General features: G+C 38.3%; 2 protein-coding genes across 5 annotated transcripts in view; both read right to left on the minus strand.

Moving 5' to 3' along the window:
- The window catches only part of limd1a (LIM domains containing 1a), a 28,785-nt gene extending 25,205 nt beyond the window's left edge, over nt 1-3,580 (minus strand). Inside the window, exon 1 of one of the 2 annotated variants that reach the window (XM_058747280.1) lies at nt 1,676-3,580. In XM_058747280.1, the coding sequence (XP_058603263.1) occupies nt 1,676-2,756 (1,081 nt within the window). In that variant the 5' untranslated portion in view covers nt 2,757-3,580. The remainder of the gene's footprint in view (nt 1-1,675) is intronic. The other variant, XM_058747281.1, reaches the window with a different exon arrangement.
- Nucleotides 3,581-7,817: 4,237 nt separating this feature from the next.
- Nucleotides 7,818-14,868, minus strand: part of lars2 (leucyl-tRNA synthetase 2, mitochondrial) — a 90,980-nt gene continuing 83,929 nt past the window's right edge. For all 3 annotated transcript variants that reach the window (XM_058746341.1, XM_058746340.1, XM_058746342.1), the window contains one exon: nt 7,818-8,190. In XM_058746341.1, coding sequence (XP_058602324.1) covers nt 8,011-8,190 — 180 coding nt within the window. In that variant the 3' untranslated portion in view covers nt 7,818-8,010. The remainder of the gene's footprint in view (nt 8,191-14,868) is intronic.

The raw sequence follows: 14,868 nt of genomic DNA on the forward strand, positions 1-14,868 counted from the left end.
GAACTATTCTGCACTGATATCTCAATGCACTTTATCCATATGGCAGTAAAACCTACAATCCATTCAGTTATGGGTGAACTGATTCCCTTCTACTATACAAGTATGAATATTAAGACAGGGAAAACAATAAAACTTTGCTCAATGCACCATCAGAGACTACACTTTCAAGAACACGGAGGAAACTGTGAAGACAAGCACATCAGATGTCAACATTTGTCAGCTTCTTCTGTTGGCCATTAAAGTTGGCATACTGAACTAGTTTAGGAACATAGGCTCATTAATAGGTTCCAAATGATATTCAGCTCCTTCTAACATGACCTTTTGTCATGTGGTGACTCTCACACAGACACCCATGTTTTTCTTTACGTATTTTAGTAGTCTTCTTAGGCATCACAGTGTTACACTTGTTTATGGACCTCACTCAGGATAGATGGCATATTTAATTTGAAGCAGAGGCTATGAATAATCACAGTACAGACCATTGGATGGGTTGTACTTGTGTACCTTGGTGTTGATTGTTCAGACAAAATATGAAAATATGGCTTTCCAAAAGAAAAAGATTAAAAAATAAAAATTGAGGACAAAAAAAAAAAAAAAAAAAATGATGAAAATTGACCAACGTAAAACTATAAAGACACTGGCTGAAATTCACTCTTTTTGCATTATGGTAAAGGGATAGTTCACACAAAAATGAAAATTCTATCATGATTTATTCACTCTCACGTCATTCCAAACCTCTAAGACTTTCGTTCTTCTGCGTAACAAAAAAGAAAATATTTTGAACAACTTTTGATCCCATTGACTTCCAAAAGATTTCTCAAAATATTCTCTTTTATGTTCCACAGAAGAAACAAACTCGCACAGTAAAGACATGAGGTTGAGTAAACGACACAATATTAATTTTTGGGTGAACTACCTCTTTAAATATGCCATCTTCCAGAGCTTCATAAGTATATACCTGCACTTTAACCATAAATCCTTTTAGTCTTAGGTCAATAAACTTGTAACCAAAGTAAACTGAAACTAAATTCAACACTGAGCATGGAAGATAATAAAATACCTTGAGTGTTTGGTTTTGTGATATTGTTTGCCAGAGACAAGTCTTGTGTAGAGACAAAAGTGAATGAATATAGATTAGTTTTGCAGGGCCACTGCCCACAGAGCGAATGATAATGGGGATGGCAATGTTGGTTTAGGGAAGTTTCATACACAGCAGGCACCATGCAACAGGGAGGAAACTTTTCTTAGTGTGAGAAATCTCCATTAGCTTGAACATACTCTCACAGATCAGAGTCTAACTCAATAAATAAAGAAAAGAGGTAACCGCAAAGCCTTTGCATGGTAACTGAAATGTAATGAAATGGAAGAAATTACCAACAGATTAGAAAAAAGCAGGTCCAGGAATAGCTTCTGGAAAGGAAAAAGCCTGGAAATGCACCAGTAACAGGGATCTATAGCGTTCATTCGCACACTCACATAAGATTGAATGTACGGCTCATTGTGGCAAGAACCACACAGACACACACACACACATATATATATATATATATATATATAGAGTGAAGGTCAAGTGGAAACAGGCAGAGGGTTTTTCAATCAGCAAGCTGCTAAACACAATTGCAGATGTGAAAAAGATTAATAGAAAAACACACTGCAGTGATCACGTTGTGCTTACCAAAGTACTCAGCCTTTGGCTGGGCGTCCATCTCCTTTTCCAGGCGTTCGGTTAGAGCTTCTAATTTTATTTCAGCCGCACATGGCCCCTGATCCGTCTGTACATGGAGGGTCTGGCATGGCAGCTTGAGTGCCCGAGAAGGGCTGGAAGACTCATCATGGGGCGACTCAACAGGGGTAGAAGCGGGCACTGTCGGGTTACCGGGTGCAGGGCTCTTAGGATGGGATGGCTCGACTTGCTTCCCTCCATGGGACAATAGAGGTTGTGTCACCTGGGTAGGGGAGGGGGTGCCAATATTATGAGCTCCCCCGTTTTGATACGTCGGCCCACTGGCAGGCCACTGGGCAGAGATTGGTTGGCAGTGCTGACTAGAGCTAACCTGTTGAGGCTGGTGATATGCATCCCTGTATGTTCCTGTGGGCGACTGAGAGGGAGACTTCCCTGTTTGAGGGAATCCCTGAGACACTGGAGAATAATTCTGACCCGCTCCAGGTGAGCTAGAAGACGAGGAACTGTTTGAGAAAGGAGATGATGGCGTTTGAGACGGATAAACGCTTCTTGAAGCCCATGTGCCAGTGGGGCTGGTAGACAGTGCCGATCGGGCTGGCACTGGGATTGGGTTAACAACATTCCCAGTCTCCTTAATGTCATAAGCCCTGTTGCTGGACCCATCGGGTAAGCTGGCTGAATGATGCTTTTGTCCTTCATAAGATATGTATGGAGTCGCACTGGCAGTGCCAACCATTGGTCCAGACATGATGGGTGGTTTGGCTGCTGCTTCACCTCCCTGTCTATAACTATTGATGGGTGGTCTGTCTTTGGTGTAAAATGTGTTATCTGACACTTTCGGATGACTTCCATTGATCCTTGCAGCCAAACTGTTTCTTGCCATCTCCTCTTGCTGCTTCTGCATGTGTATTTTAGTCATCTTTGATGCAAAAACTTTTCTGGTTTCTTCAAAATCCGGATTGTTCCCTGCATCTCTCTTCACGCGAAATAAACCGTCCTTCGATGCTTCATACATGTTCAAGTCCTCGATAAATTTACTCGCCTCAAGTCCCAAATCGTCGTATTTATCCATGTTTGCAACTGGAAACACGAACTGAAACACTCAGAAAGAAAGTTTTTAACGACTTCTGTCAGCGGTAACTTTAGTCAAACCATTGAAGACGGAAAACTGATGGGGAACAGCTGTCCAAACTCATTCACCTGTGAAAAGCCACCAGCAAGATCAGTCAAAACTGCAAAAGCCAAGTGAAGAGTTTAGGTTTCCACACCGCAAGCATCACACGACACAGATTAAATCCACTAAAATAGCCGACCCGCGAAAATAAGTGACCAAGCCTGACGGGAAAGCTATTTTGACGAAAAAGCTCTCGGCATTTTCTCAACCTGTGAATAAAACTAACTGCAGTAGACAGCGACAAAAAGAAGGAACATCTGCTATTAAACGAACTAACAGCTGACTGAAAAGAAACGTACACGAGAAGAACTTTTGGAGGCAGTTCTCCGTTTAAATCGACTGAAACTCGACCTAAACTCTAACGTGTAACGAAGTCTACTCCACAGTGGACGACAGCGAGTTTAAACGGCTCCTTTAGTGAACTCTTCTCCTCACCGAGACAAACTGAACGACTCCCGCCGAGTCCCGCTGTGAATGAAGAAGCGCGCGACACCGGCGAGAGCGCGCGACCAGAGCGCGCCAAGAGGAAAACAGTGTCCGCATGCAGGTTATTCACATGGATCCTCGTGCTGAATAATCAAGATCGGTCTTTTTGGAGTTGGAGAATGTTTTGAGCGGTTTTGAGAGCTTGTACTTGAAAGAGACGTGTAAAGACTCTCTGCTGTCGTGTGGTCGCGTTGTAATTTCACATGATTAAAGCAGCCTACACTGAGGAGAATCTGCTCACCACAAGACATGTGGAAATAATCCAGCACTTCATTTTATATATTATAGTGAATTTGACATCTAACGTTTAATTTGAGACGGTTACTTGAGGAGTCAATTTGGTCTGTTGGACTGGAGAAAAACTCCAGTGCAAGAATGAGCCTGAATCATTCATTCATTCATTTTAGCCTATGAATGCATAGGCTAGATGAAAGGTTTTCATTTAATTAGTGAATTTATACTGCTAAAATTCATGTTTCGTAATTTTTCAATGCTTCAAAAATGACGAAGAGTACATGCCTATAGCTAGACTATTCCAATAGCCCACTTGAAGTCATTCAATAGCTCCGTGTGGTGTAAGTTATTCACCAACAATCTTTCCTCTTTAGCTTTCAAATCTTTCAAAGCATTATGTGACTCGATGCATAACATTCAGTTGCGTCACAATGTAAAACACACAACATACACATGTTTTGTGGTTAACGTGGAGATCACAGCATGATGCTGATCAGTCTTACAAGGTCCCATCTGAAGACATTTCAGAGAGTTCCAGTAGCCAAACCAAACCATGATGTTGTGAAGAGGAAAGTGAAGTGATGCATAACACAACTCATGTGATCAACTCCACAAGCCAAACATTCCTACACAGCAACATTATCTGCGGTGTGAAGAGGGACAGGAATGCTTTCCCCACAAGTCCAGTAACATTACATGGAGTCGTCCCTTAAAGTGTGTGGACACTTAAAATGGTTTTGCATTTGCTACAAATAAAAGCAAGTGTCATTAGCATAAATTAAAACTTAAAACTGCTTCTTCATTTTATGACTTTTCATTAACAGCTGTGACAGTGATTTTTTGTCAGTTACCTTCATGTTTACACAGGTGTTGTTCGTCACATATGAACACTTTTTCTTGAACAGTGTTCTCTTGCTATCTTTCTTGAAACAAAATTCCTCTTGGATTGATATTTTGTATCTGCAACAACATTCAGACAATCCTAAGTGTCACCAAATGTGTCCAAATACTTTTTGGGGCCACTGTAGAGCTTCTGACAATGGTTATGCATTATTGCAGACCAGTGTTGACAAACAGTTGGCTCTAACCGTCTGAGAGCTGTTGTGGTATCAGTATAAATTTGAGTGAAAAGTTGATTTTAAAAATGTATATGAAGTTTAGAATTTTCTGATGATCGTGTCTTCCATAAAGCAAAAATGTTGAGCTTCAAAGCAAGAAAATCGGACAATTTGCATGATCAGTTATAATACTTTATTATTTAATAACTTACAAATACCGCAGGATGTTAAATATTTTACATAAAATGATGTGTTTAAAGATTGTATTCATGAGTTTAAGTTAGATTTTGAATCCCAGATTGTCTCCTTCACTTTAAGTCTGGGTGATTTTGGTTTGCCTTTGTAATAATTAATAATCTGGTACTTCAGACAAATAATAACACACCTCCCTTTAACAAGTCACACGATTTCAAGAAACTGTGCGAAGAGTTGTGCCAAAGTTTAATACTTAGGGATAAGGATTTGTTCAGATTCTTGGAAACCAAACGTTTTGGTTACCACCACTAACGTCCATTGTACTGAGACGTTTCTCGAAGTATCTTGTTTCATATTTCCACAGAACAAAGAAAGTCTTACAGGTTTGGAATGACATGAGGGTGAGTAAATGACAGAATTTTCATTTTTGGGTGAACTATCTCTTTAACCTTCAAAATAGTAATAGTGCTGCTTGCTTTAGCAAACACAACTAATAAATGAAACTGGAAGAATATAACAGACCAGTAATGTGAATGCAGCAACACAATACGAAAAGACACAATACACAGGAAATGAATACTCTAAAAATATCAAGTCACATGTCATCTGGGACAAAAAAAAAAAATCCCTTCCTCCTTTTAAAGTCAGCACATTTGAGGAATGTGGGACTTCTGGGAAATTATTCTACAGTGTTTTATTAGTGAGTCACTTATATAAGGCCATAAGGGACAGCAAAGGGGATCGATTTCAGACTGAATTATGTGTGGTTACTGAGTAACAGGGCAAAAAACATTTCCAAACAACAGAGGTACTGTCAGCGACTGTCCCAGGACGTCAATACCCTAAAGGCATAACACTTCATTTGACATGAAAGGCTTCCTTTATGCCAGTTCCCAACTCATTGTTCACTCAAGTACTGAGAAACATATTCTCCGATGCATTTGGAGAAGGTCAGACACTCAACACATAAAGCAACCCAGTCGAAACCCATTTAGTGAGGTGCTAGCTCGAGCGCGGTGTCAGTGTGCGTTGTGTCATTGGGTTGGGCTGCCGAGACTGAGAAAATGGGGCCAAATTACTCTGGTGTTGAAATGTGATGACTCAAGTCTCTCCGTTCTCATTTCCAAAGGGAATGATGGGCATTCCTAAAGCTGTCTAACAGTAATCTTATAAAAGAGAGATTTATTCATTACCTTCAGATATTTGTTCTATGGTTTTACATGATGTGTCCTGACAATTCACCAAAAATGGAAATATGGTTTCAGATGTCAGGCTCATTAACTTTAAATTAAAAGGGTAGTTCACCCAAAATGTATGATTCCATTTTATTGCTATAGATTGTTTTGAAAATACATATTTGACCATATATATTATGTGTAATGTGTACACACACAAAATTATGATGGATTACTTTGAAACTATTTTCAATCAGAAGTTGATAGTAAATAATACTTATAAATACTTAGAAACATCAAGTATCATTGAAATTTTTTTTTAAGTAGAAAGACTGAAATGGTATTTTCTAATAATCTTTCTTTTATTTACAGAAAAATCATTTTTTACAGTATACATATCTAGTATTACTATGAAAATTCTGTTATCATTTATTTACTCACCGCTGTTTTTGTTACCAGTTTTGGTCACCGTTGACCATCATACAGACAAAAAACACTTAAGACTTTTCTCAAAATATCTTATTTTATGTTCCACAGAGCAAATTCAAATCTGCCTCCATCCAATCAACAACCGATGAACAGCTTCAGTCACATGCAAGTCGCAATTGGGGTGCATGTGCATTATATGAAATGGCTTGAAAAACACTTTATGTATGATGCCATTTTATTTCTGCTTTGCATTCATTCATTTAGCGGATACTTTTATCCAAAGCAACTTGTTATTGCAACATAGGCCTATTCAAGATGATCCACTACAAACTTTACTTGCTCGTTTATTATCAAAGCATAAACGGGTAAAAGCACTTGCACACAGTCAAACTCATTGATGCATAGGAATGCGTAGATGTCACACAACAGGAGGCGGCAGACAGGCGAGTAGTATTAACATTGAGTTTATTGAGCAGAATGGATGCAGACTTAGCTGGACATATATCTCTTGCAGAGGGCTGGATCGGAAGCAGATGACGGATTCTGGATGACTGAATATGGGTCCGAACACCAATGCGTTGGGTCGTATCAGGTAAGGAGTCTGTTGAGTTGGTTGGAGAGGTTGCAGGAGAGGTGACTCTTTATAGTGAGTGCTGCTGATGATGAGGTGCAGGTGCCGTGAATCAAAACTCCGGGGAAAGTGAACTGATCTGGTGGCGATGGGTGGTAATTGGTCTGTGATGGTTGTGATTCCGTGACAGTATGTGTGTAAATAAGTACGCTGAAAGTAATTCTTGTTGGTTAATATATAGATGCATGGAGCTGCATCAACAATTTTTCAAATTTTGGTTCAGTGTACATTTTTACATTGTTTTCTACCTCACCCTAAAAAAAATCAATTCAATTAAAAAAAATAAATTTACTAACAGTTTTCGAGTGACAATTGTTTCAAAGTAAATCCTACACCAATTTTTTTTTTCCTAAGATTACTTGTGATGCAGCCTCCCCGCTGAAATCATTTGCTTGACAGTGTTTGACATTGTGTAATCTTCAGTGTGGACGTGCTCTAACACCACAGCCAGGATGTTATAAAACTAAAGACTAGATACAGGACAGTGAGTCAGCTACAGTAAATGAGTGTTTGATGAGGTCGGGGTGAGACGCTGGTTATGAGAGCCAGCAGGAATCCCACTGTTGTCTGATAGCACAGCATGACCTCCACATCTCCATTTCAGGCAGTGCAGGTCTGTCAGAGGTGTTGTAATGTCAGGCTAAAACTGGGTGTTCAGAAATAGCTCGCCAGAAAACACTAACACCACCAGACCGGCCTGGAGTCTGAGGTGACGAGGGCTGAGTACAAAAAATGTCTCATAAACTGAAAATCGCTTAAAATCCTCTTTATTTAGCCATTTTCATATTCAACTCAACAAGAACATCTTGTAAAACTGAAAAAATTACTCTGTACACCATGTCCTTTTTTGCTTCCTTTTCAAAAATCCTGACGTGGCTCTGTGGATATCAGTCTTTTCACGTGTGGGCCATTCTGAAATCAGAACTCCTATAAGGCACATCGTGTCATTCGTCCACCAGGAAGTTGATGAGGGCTGTTCTGGGCGAGAGGATGGCCTTCTTAATGACACGCTCAGAGAGCAGACGGGCACCCAGGGGGCTGTTCAGCACCAGTTCCTGAACCTTCTGTGCATCCTGAGCCACTTCACGAGGTACAGATACACTCCCACACACCTTATTATTGATCTGAAGACAAAACAGAGAGAACACTGATGACATCTGGAAGGTTAGAAACTGAAGATAATCAGTTAAACAAGTGGTTTTACATTCTGTCATTTTGAGCCAAAAACAGGCAAAAGTCTGACTGATGCAAAACAATGACAAACTAAATTTTGACATTTTATGGAACTTGTTTGTTCTCTAGATTCGAGTTATTCACAGTAAATCTAGGATTTTTTTTTTTTTGCCCATTTGTCCGTCAGATAAAACTCATGTTGTGGGAGGTTGAGAGATGTTTTCTTACTGGCCCAACTTTCAAAGAGCTTTTCATGGAGAAGACAATCCCAGAATCCATTGAAAGAAATTTTTAATTAGATGGGAACAGATGAGCATATGTATATATATATATATATATATATATATATACAGTGCCCTCCAGAAGTATTGGAACGGTGAGGCCAATTCCTTTATTTTTGCTGTAGACTGAAAACATTTGGGTTTGACATCAAAAGATGAATATGAGATGAGAGATTAACATTTACAGGTATTTTCATCTGGATCTGATACACAACTTACAAGATGTCACCTTTTGTTTGAACCACCCATTTTTCATGTTACCAAAAGTATTGGAACATGTGACTGACAGGTGTGTTTTGTTGCCCTGGTGTGTCCTATTACTTGATTATTTAAACAATAAATAGCACTGAATGTCTGCGCTCAGTTTCAGATCTACGCAGACTGCATTTATAGTTAGTTAGATGTATAACCAACATGAAAACCAGAGAGGTGTCTGTGGGTGAAAAACGAGCAATTGTGAAGCTGAGAGAAGAAAAATCAATCAAACCATTGCACAAACACTGGCAATAGCAAGTACAACCATTTGGAATCTCCTGAGGTAGAAAGAAGCCACTGGTGTACTGAGTAACACACCTCGAACGGGTAGATCAAGGAAAACATCAGCAGTTGACGACAGAAACATTGTGAAAGCTGTAAAGAAAGACCCTGAAACAACTGTTAGTGACATCAGCAACAACCTCCAGTGGGCAGGAGTGAAGGTATCACAATCTACTGTTCGCAGAAGACTTCATGAACAAAAGTACAGAGGCTACACCAGAAGATGCAAACCACTCATTAGCGAGAAGAATAGGAGACGAGCCTCAAACATTCTGGGACAAGGTTTTATGGACTGATTTTATGGACCAAAATGATGGAAAGGCTAAAGTTTGGAGAAAGAAAGGATCTGCTCATGATCCCAAACATACAAGCTCATCTGAAACACAGTGTACACAGGTGTACATTATAGTACACATTACACAGGTAATGTAATGGCTTGGGCTTTCATCGCTTCTTCTGGGACAGGCTCAATAATCTTCATTAATGATGTAACACATGACGGCAGCAGCAAAATTAACTCAGAAGTCTTCAGAAATATTTTGTCTGACAATTTACAGAAAGATGCAACCAAACTGATTGGGAGATCCTTCATCATGCAGCAAGATAATGACCCAAAACATAGTGCCAAAACAACAAAGGAGTTCATCAGGGCAAGAAGTGGAAGGTTTTAGACTGGCCAAGTCAATCTCCACACTTAAACCCTGTAGAGTATGCATTTTACCTGCTAAAGAAGAGACTGAAGGGAGTAACCCCTCAAAACTGAAAGAGGCTGCGGTGAAAGTCTGGAAAGGCATCACAAAAGAAGAATGCAAAAGTTTGGTGATGTCAATGGGTCACAGACTTGATGCAGTTATTGAAAGCAAAGGATTTGCAACTAAATATTAAGTCTTATTCACTTTAATCTAGTTTAAATCAATCTGTTCCGATACTTTTGCTCACATGAAAAATGGGTGGGTTCAAACAAAAGGTGATATCTTCTAAGTTGTGTGTCAGATCCAGATATGAATACCTGGAAATGAAAGCTGAAATGCTGATCTCTCGTCTCAAACCCAAATGTTTTCAGTCTACAGCAAAAATAAAGGAATTGGCCTCACTGTCCCAATACTTTTGGAGGGCACTGTATATGTATATACACACACACACACACACACACACACACACACACACACACACACAAAGTTCTGGCATGAAACTCTTGATGGCACAGTCCAATAGATCTAATTCAGTATGGCATAATGACATCATTATCACATGTCACAGCTGATTGGTTCTCTCCTGTATCAGTAATCAGTATCAGTTTGCTGCTCAACATTCAAATATTTGGCTAATGTTTGTGGTAGCAGCTGCAGCACACTTCAGAAACACCTGAAATCAACATCTAAGATAAGTGAATGCTCTTTTAATCCATATCGCTGTGTATATTGTGTGGTCTGTCTAATTAAATTAAAAAATAAGCGACCACAAACAAGTTTAAACTAAGTGTCTTGTTGCAGGAGCAAATATTAAGCATATTAGCAGCAGCATTCACGCATCTGCGTTATACAGCTGGAGCAAACACAGTCTAGAGCATACAATCGCTCTGAGGACACGCCGATAGCAACGGGCATGAAAACAGGTTAAATGAAATAAGCATTCTCGTGTATGTTTTCAACAGGGGTTCGCTATATTCAGCGGCATAATCTCAACGTCACGTTCGTTTAAATCTAAGGTTGATGTTTTATCAGCTTGTGTTGAGTGTGCAGTCGAAAGCACATGTTTTTAATCACTCCTAATGGCTCTATACGATTAGAGAATATTGTTATATTAATGACAGATATCAAAAGACTAATTTATGATATTTGCTCAAGTGGGTGCTGGGGTCTTATCTATCGGATTGCAATGCATTTTCTTGTTAACACTTGTGAACATTACACACAGTGCTCGTCTGATTAGAGTTAAGCCGGTCAGCATGGTAGCCCAGGCTCACATAGTCATAGGCCACTATTGTTATGCTGGGAACACACTAAAAGATTCGCGATCGGGGCGCCTCCGACGTTCTTCCGAGCAGATTCAGTCACTCTTAACACACCTCACTCTACAGGAAAATCTCATAAGATAATCTTTAGCACCACCAAAATAATCGGCACATTACCTAGGATTGTCGGAAGGGGAGAAATCGGCCCAAAATCAGCCCGATTATCTTGTGGTGTGTACCCAGCATTAAGCCGGCCGATGTGGTAGCCTAGGCTTACATAGTCATAGGCCACTATTGTTAAGCCGGTTAGTCATAGGCCAGTATTGTTAAGCCAGCCGGCGTGATAGCCCAGGTGCACATAGTCATAGGCCACTATTGTTATTCATGCGTGTTATATGTTCAGCAGCAGTATTTCTTGCATGCTCACAGCAGCATGTTGTGGATGTATTGGCAGTAGCAAGTCTTGGTCTCGGTAGCCGCAGCAGCAGTGTAGCAGATCTATTCCGCCAAGACCAAACACATTAAGATTGTCATATCCTCCAAGAGTTATATATATATATATATATATATATATATATATATATATATATATATATATATATATATCTCAGGGCTCGACATTAACGCTTGTCCGGGACAAGTGAATGTTTTGGACAGGCAAGCGAAGAGAAATTTACTTGCCCAATTGGACAAGTAACTTGAATAAGTCAATACCAAAAACAATAATAACTGCCTTTATTTGTGATATAGCCTTTGTTATAGGGGTGTGCGATTTATATATCGTTTGCGATAATTTCGTAATTGTTGTTTTAACGAGTATATTGCAAGAATCAAACAAAGAGTGCACGCATAATTACTAAAGTAGTCTAGGTTAGACTAACGTTAGCTCACGTGCATTCTTTCACTGCATGATTCAGTATTACAATTACAATGCATGAAGAATGATCAGAAAATTCAAGACATGGGGGAGGAAAATGTATGCATTTATATCATTTCATATAGTTAATATCACACGAAGATCGAACGCCGGTTTTTTTTTTTTTTTTTTTTGCTTCAAAAATCATCATGATTACAAATGTGATAACAGTTCAATAAACAAGAAGTTAATATTAAGAGACTTACGTTTTAGACACCATATTGCCTGTTTTTGCTCTATTCACCAACAAAAAAAAACTCCAAACACAGCCACAGTGCTGTTTTGTGTCTCTGAGCAACATGACGGTGTTTTGTGCCTGAATGAATCAACCGTTTAAATGATTCGGTTCAGTCGCAGTGACTCACTTATTAACAGTGACTTGATGCCACCTACTGGTGGTTTTAATTTCACATTTACAGTATTTAAAAAAAAAATAAAAAAAAATAATTTCAAATATCAGTATTCAACGTTTTATGTATCAAAACAATATTTATTGATTTGTAACTGCAGGTTAAAGCATTCCATGTCCCTCAGAGCTGCATTAAACAGTGGGTGAATATATCCCACTCCAGATGCAGCTTCTGTTTCTTCTGCATTGCAAAGATGAATTTTGTTGATACTGATTTCATTTGTTTGGTAACAGCCCAAATGTCTTCTTATACTAATTGACTGATTAAATTTAACTAATTAAAACTTTTTAAATTTAAGTTTGAAAATTATGAAAATTTTATATATATATATATATATATATATATATATATATATATAAAATATATATAAGTAAATATTAGCATTTTATTTTTAAGTTTACTATAAAATAATTGTATTTGTATTTAATTCTAACTTTTTATTTTAAAATATAATAGTATTATCACACTTTATTATTTTGTTCATTATTTCATTTAAAGAAAAATCTAAATAAACTAAATGTGTTTTGTATAACTACAATAAATAATTATATTTATAACTCAATTTAACTTAATTTTTTCTCTCCGGCAAGTAACTTTTATACTCGGACAAGTAAATGACAAATTTACTTGTCCAAGGACAACCACATGAGAACACTTAATGTCAAGCCCTAATATATATATATATATATATATATATATATATATATATATATATATATATATACATACATACACATATACACACACACACACACACACACACACACACATTTTAGATATATATAAATAAAAAAGTATAGATAAATTTAAAGAAAAAAAAAAAATGTTTTACCTTGTGCACCATGAGCTCTGACACAAAACCTTTTTTTTTTTTTATTTCAAAATCTAGGCTCAATCTATTCTCTAAAATCTCAAGGCTTTGCGAAGTGACACTCTGTCACTGCAACTGAAAGTTGAGAAAAGTGCTTTCAGAAATCAATTTGCTTTATTCCTGCCTGGTTTAAAACTGACATTGCTCTTTCCTCAAAATACATATTCATAAAATGCTGTCGGAGCTTTCTCTAGTGTGTAAGCATCTTTGCACATATAGGTTTAATACTCTATGCTGGAGGAAAAAATATGGGTAACATGGTTTCCCTCTTGATCAGCAGTAGTTTTAGTTTTTAAAGCTGACATACTGTGTGTTAAAGTGCTTATGACATATCCTGGGATGACTAAACAAAACCTTCGAGGGTGGATACCTTGCTTCTGCATCTGCTGTTAGCTTTGTGTGTGGGTTTGTGTGAAACTAAAGCTGGCTTTCTAATGCATATGCTCCTCAGTGTGTCTGTGGTGAAATGAAACGCACCCAGACAGCTGGACTGCATCATGGGAGAAAATCATCCCTGTTATTATGACTCCCAAAGTAGTTCAGCCACCCGCAAAAAAGCAGGGGATTCCCTAAAATACTAGCAGGCTGGTGCCAGCCTGAGGCCTGGCATAGAGCAGGCGCAGCAAAGCCTTCTGGGTAGTACTATTTCAACCGAGTATGCAGTAATATCTCCTTATTTGGAGATTCATTTCCTGATTTTATTCATCTTTGTAACTGTTATGGTAGCTATGTGTTTATCTCATGTTGCCAGATGTGTACTGTGTGTGTGTGTGTGTGTGTGTGTGTGTGTATCAAAAAAATAAAGTGGGTAAAAACAAAAACATGAAAATGTAACTTTTTCTTTTTCTTAATTTGATTTACAGTAGTTGAGCTAGTTTGACATCAACTGCATTCAGGTGAGTTTTGGAAATAGATTGTTGCGCATTGTTCTGCAAAATTCATAAAATCGTCTGAATGCAGAACCAGCCAATGAAAACATATCAATGATGTCAAGCTATAGCAGTGGTTCTCAACCCGCGGCCCGTCACAAATCCAAATGCTGAATGTTACAGTCTGTGCGCTGAACACAGTTTTACAATTGATTTGAGTTTTTACACTACTTTAAAAATGTACTAAACAAATATAAGCTATAATGTTTTTGTTATGTAAAATAATTTAGTTTTTCATTTATTATTTTCAGACATGAGCAGATCTATGTACTCACGTAAGTAATGTTACGCATTTAACGAACACTTACAAGTGCGCACTTTGGCAGAATTCAATTCAAATAGTCATCAGCAGCCATTAGTTCTGTAAAATTGAGCATCAGAATGGACAAATTTGTTAAGGGAGAAAACGAAATGCCAGCGAAGGAACGCATTCAAACAAGAATAGTTGCAGCATCAGCAGTGAAGAGAGCGCTGGACTTTAGGTTTGCCCCGCCACTCACTTGAAGATGTTCAGGGAAAAAGAAACACCCATAGGCTACTACGCAGCAATCATCCTTAATTACAGAAATGTGGCAAAACATCTCCGGAGAGAACCTCAGATTATTAAATTTGAAAATGCTTTCCATATTTGGATCAACATAGGCTACATTTGTGAACAGACTGCAACTTCATTGTGCTGTTACTCCTTTCGAGCAGAATTTCACAAAGTTGGTCAGCTCCGGACAGCATCA

This window comes from Onychostoma macrolepis, chromosome 16 (genome assembly GCF_012432095.1).
Source record: "Onychostoma macrolepis isolate SWU-2019 chromosome 16, ASM1243209v1, whole genome shotgun sequence".
NCBI classification, from domain to species: domain Eukaryota; kingdom Metazoa; phylum Chordata; class Actinopteri; order Cypriniformes; family Cyprinidae; genus Onychostoma; species Onychostoma macrolepis.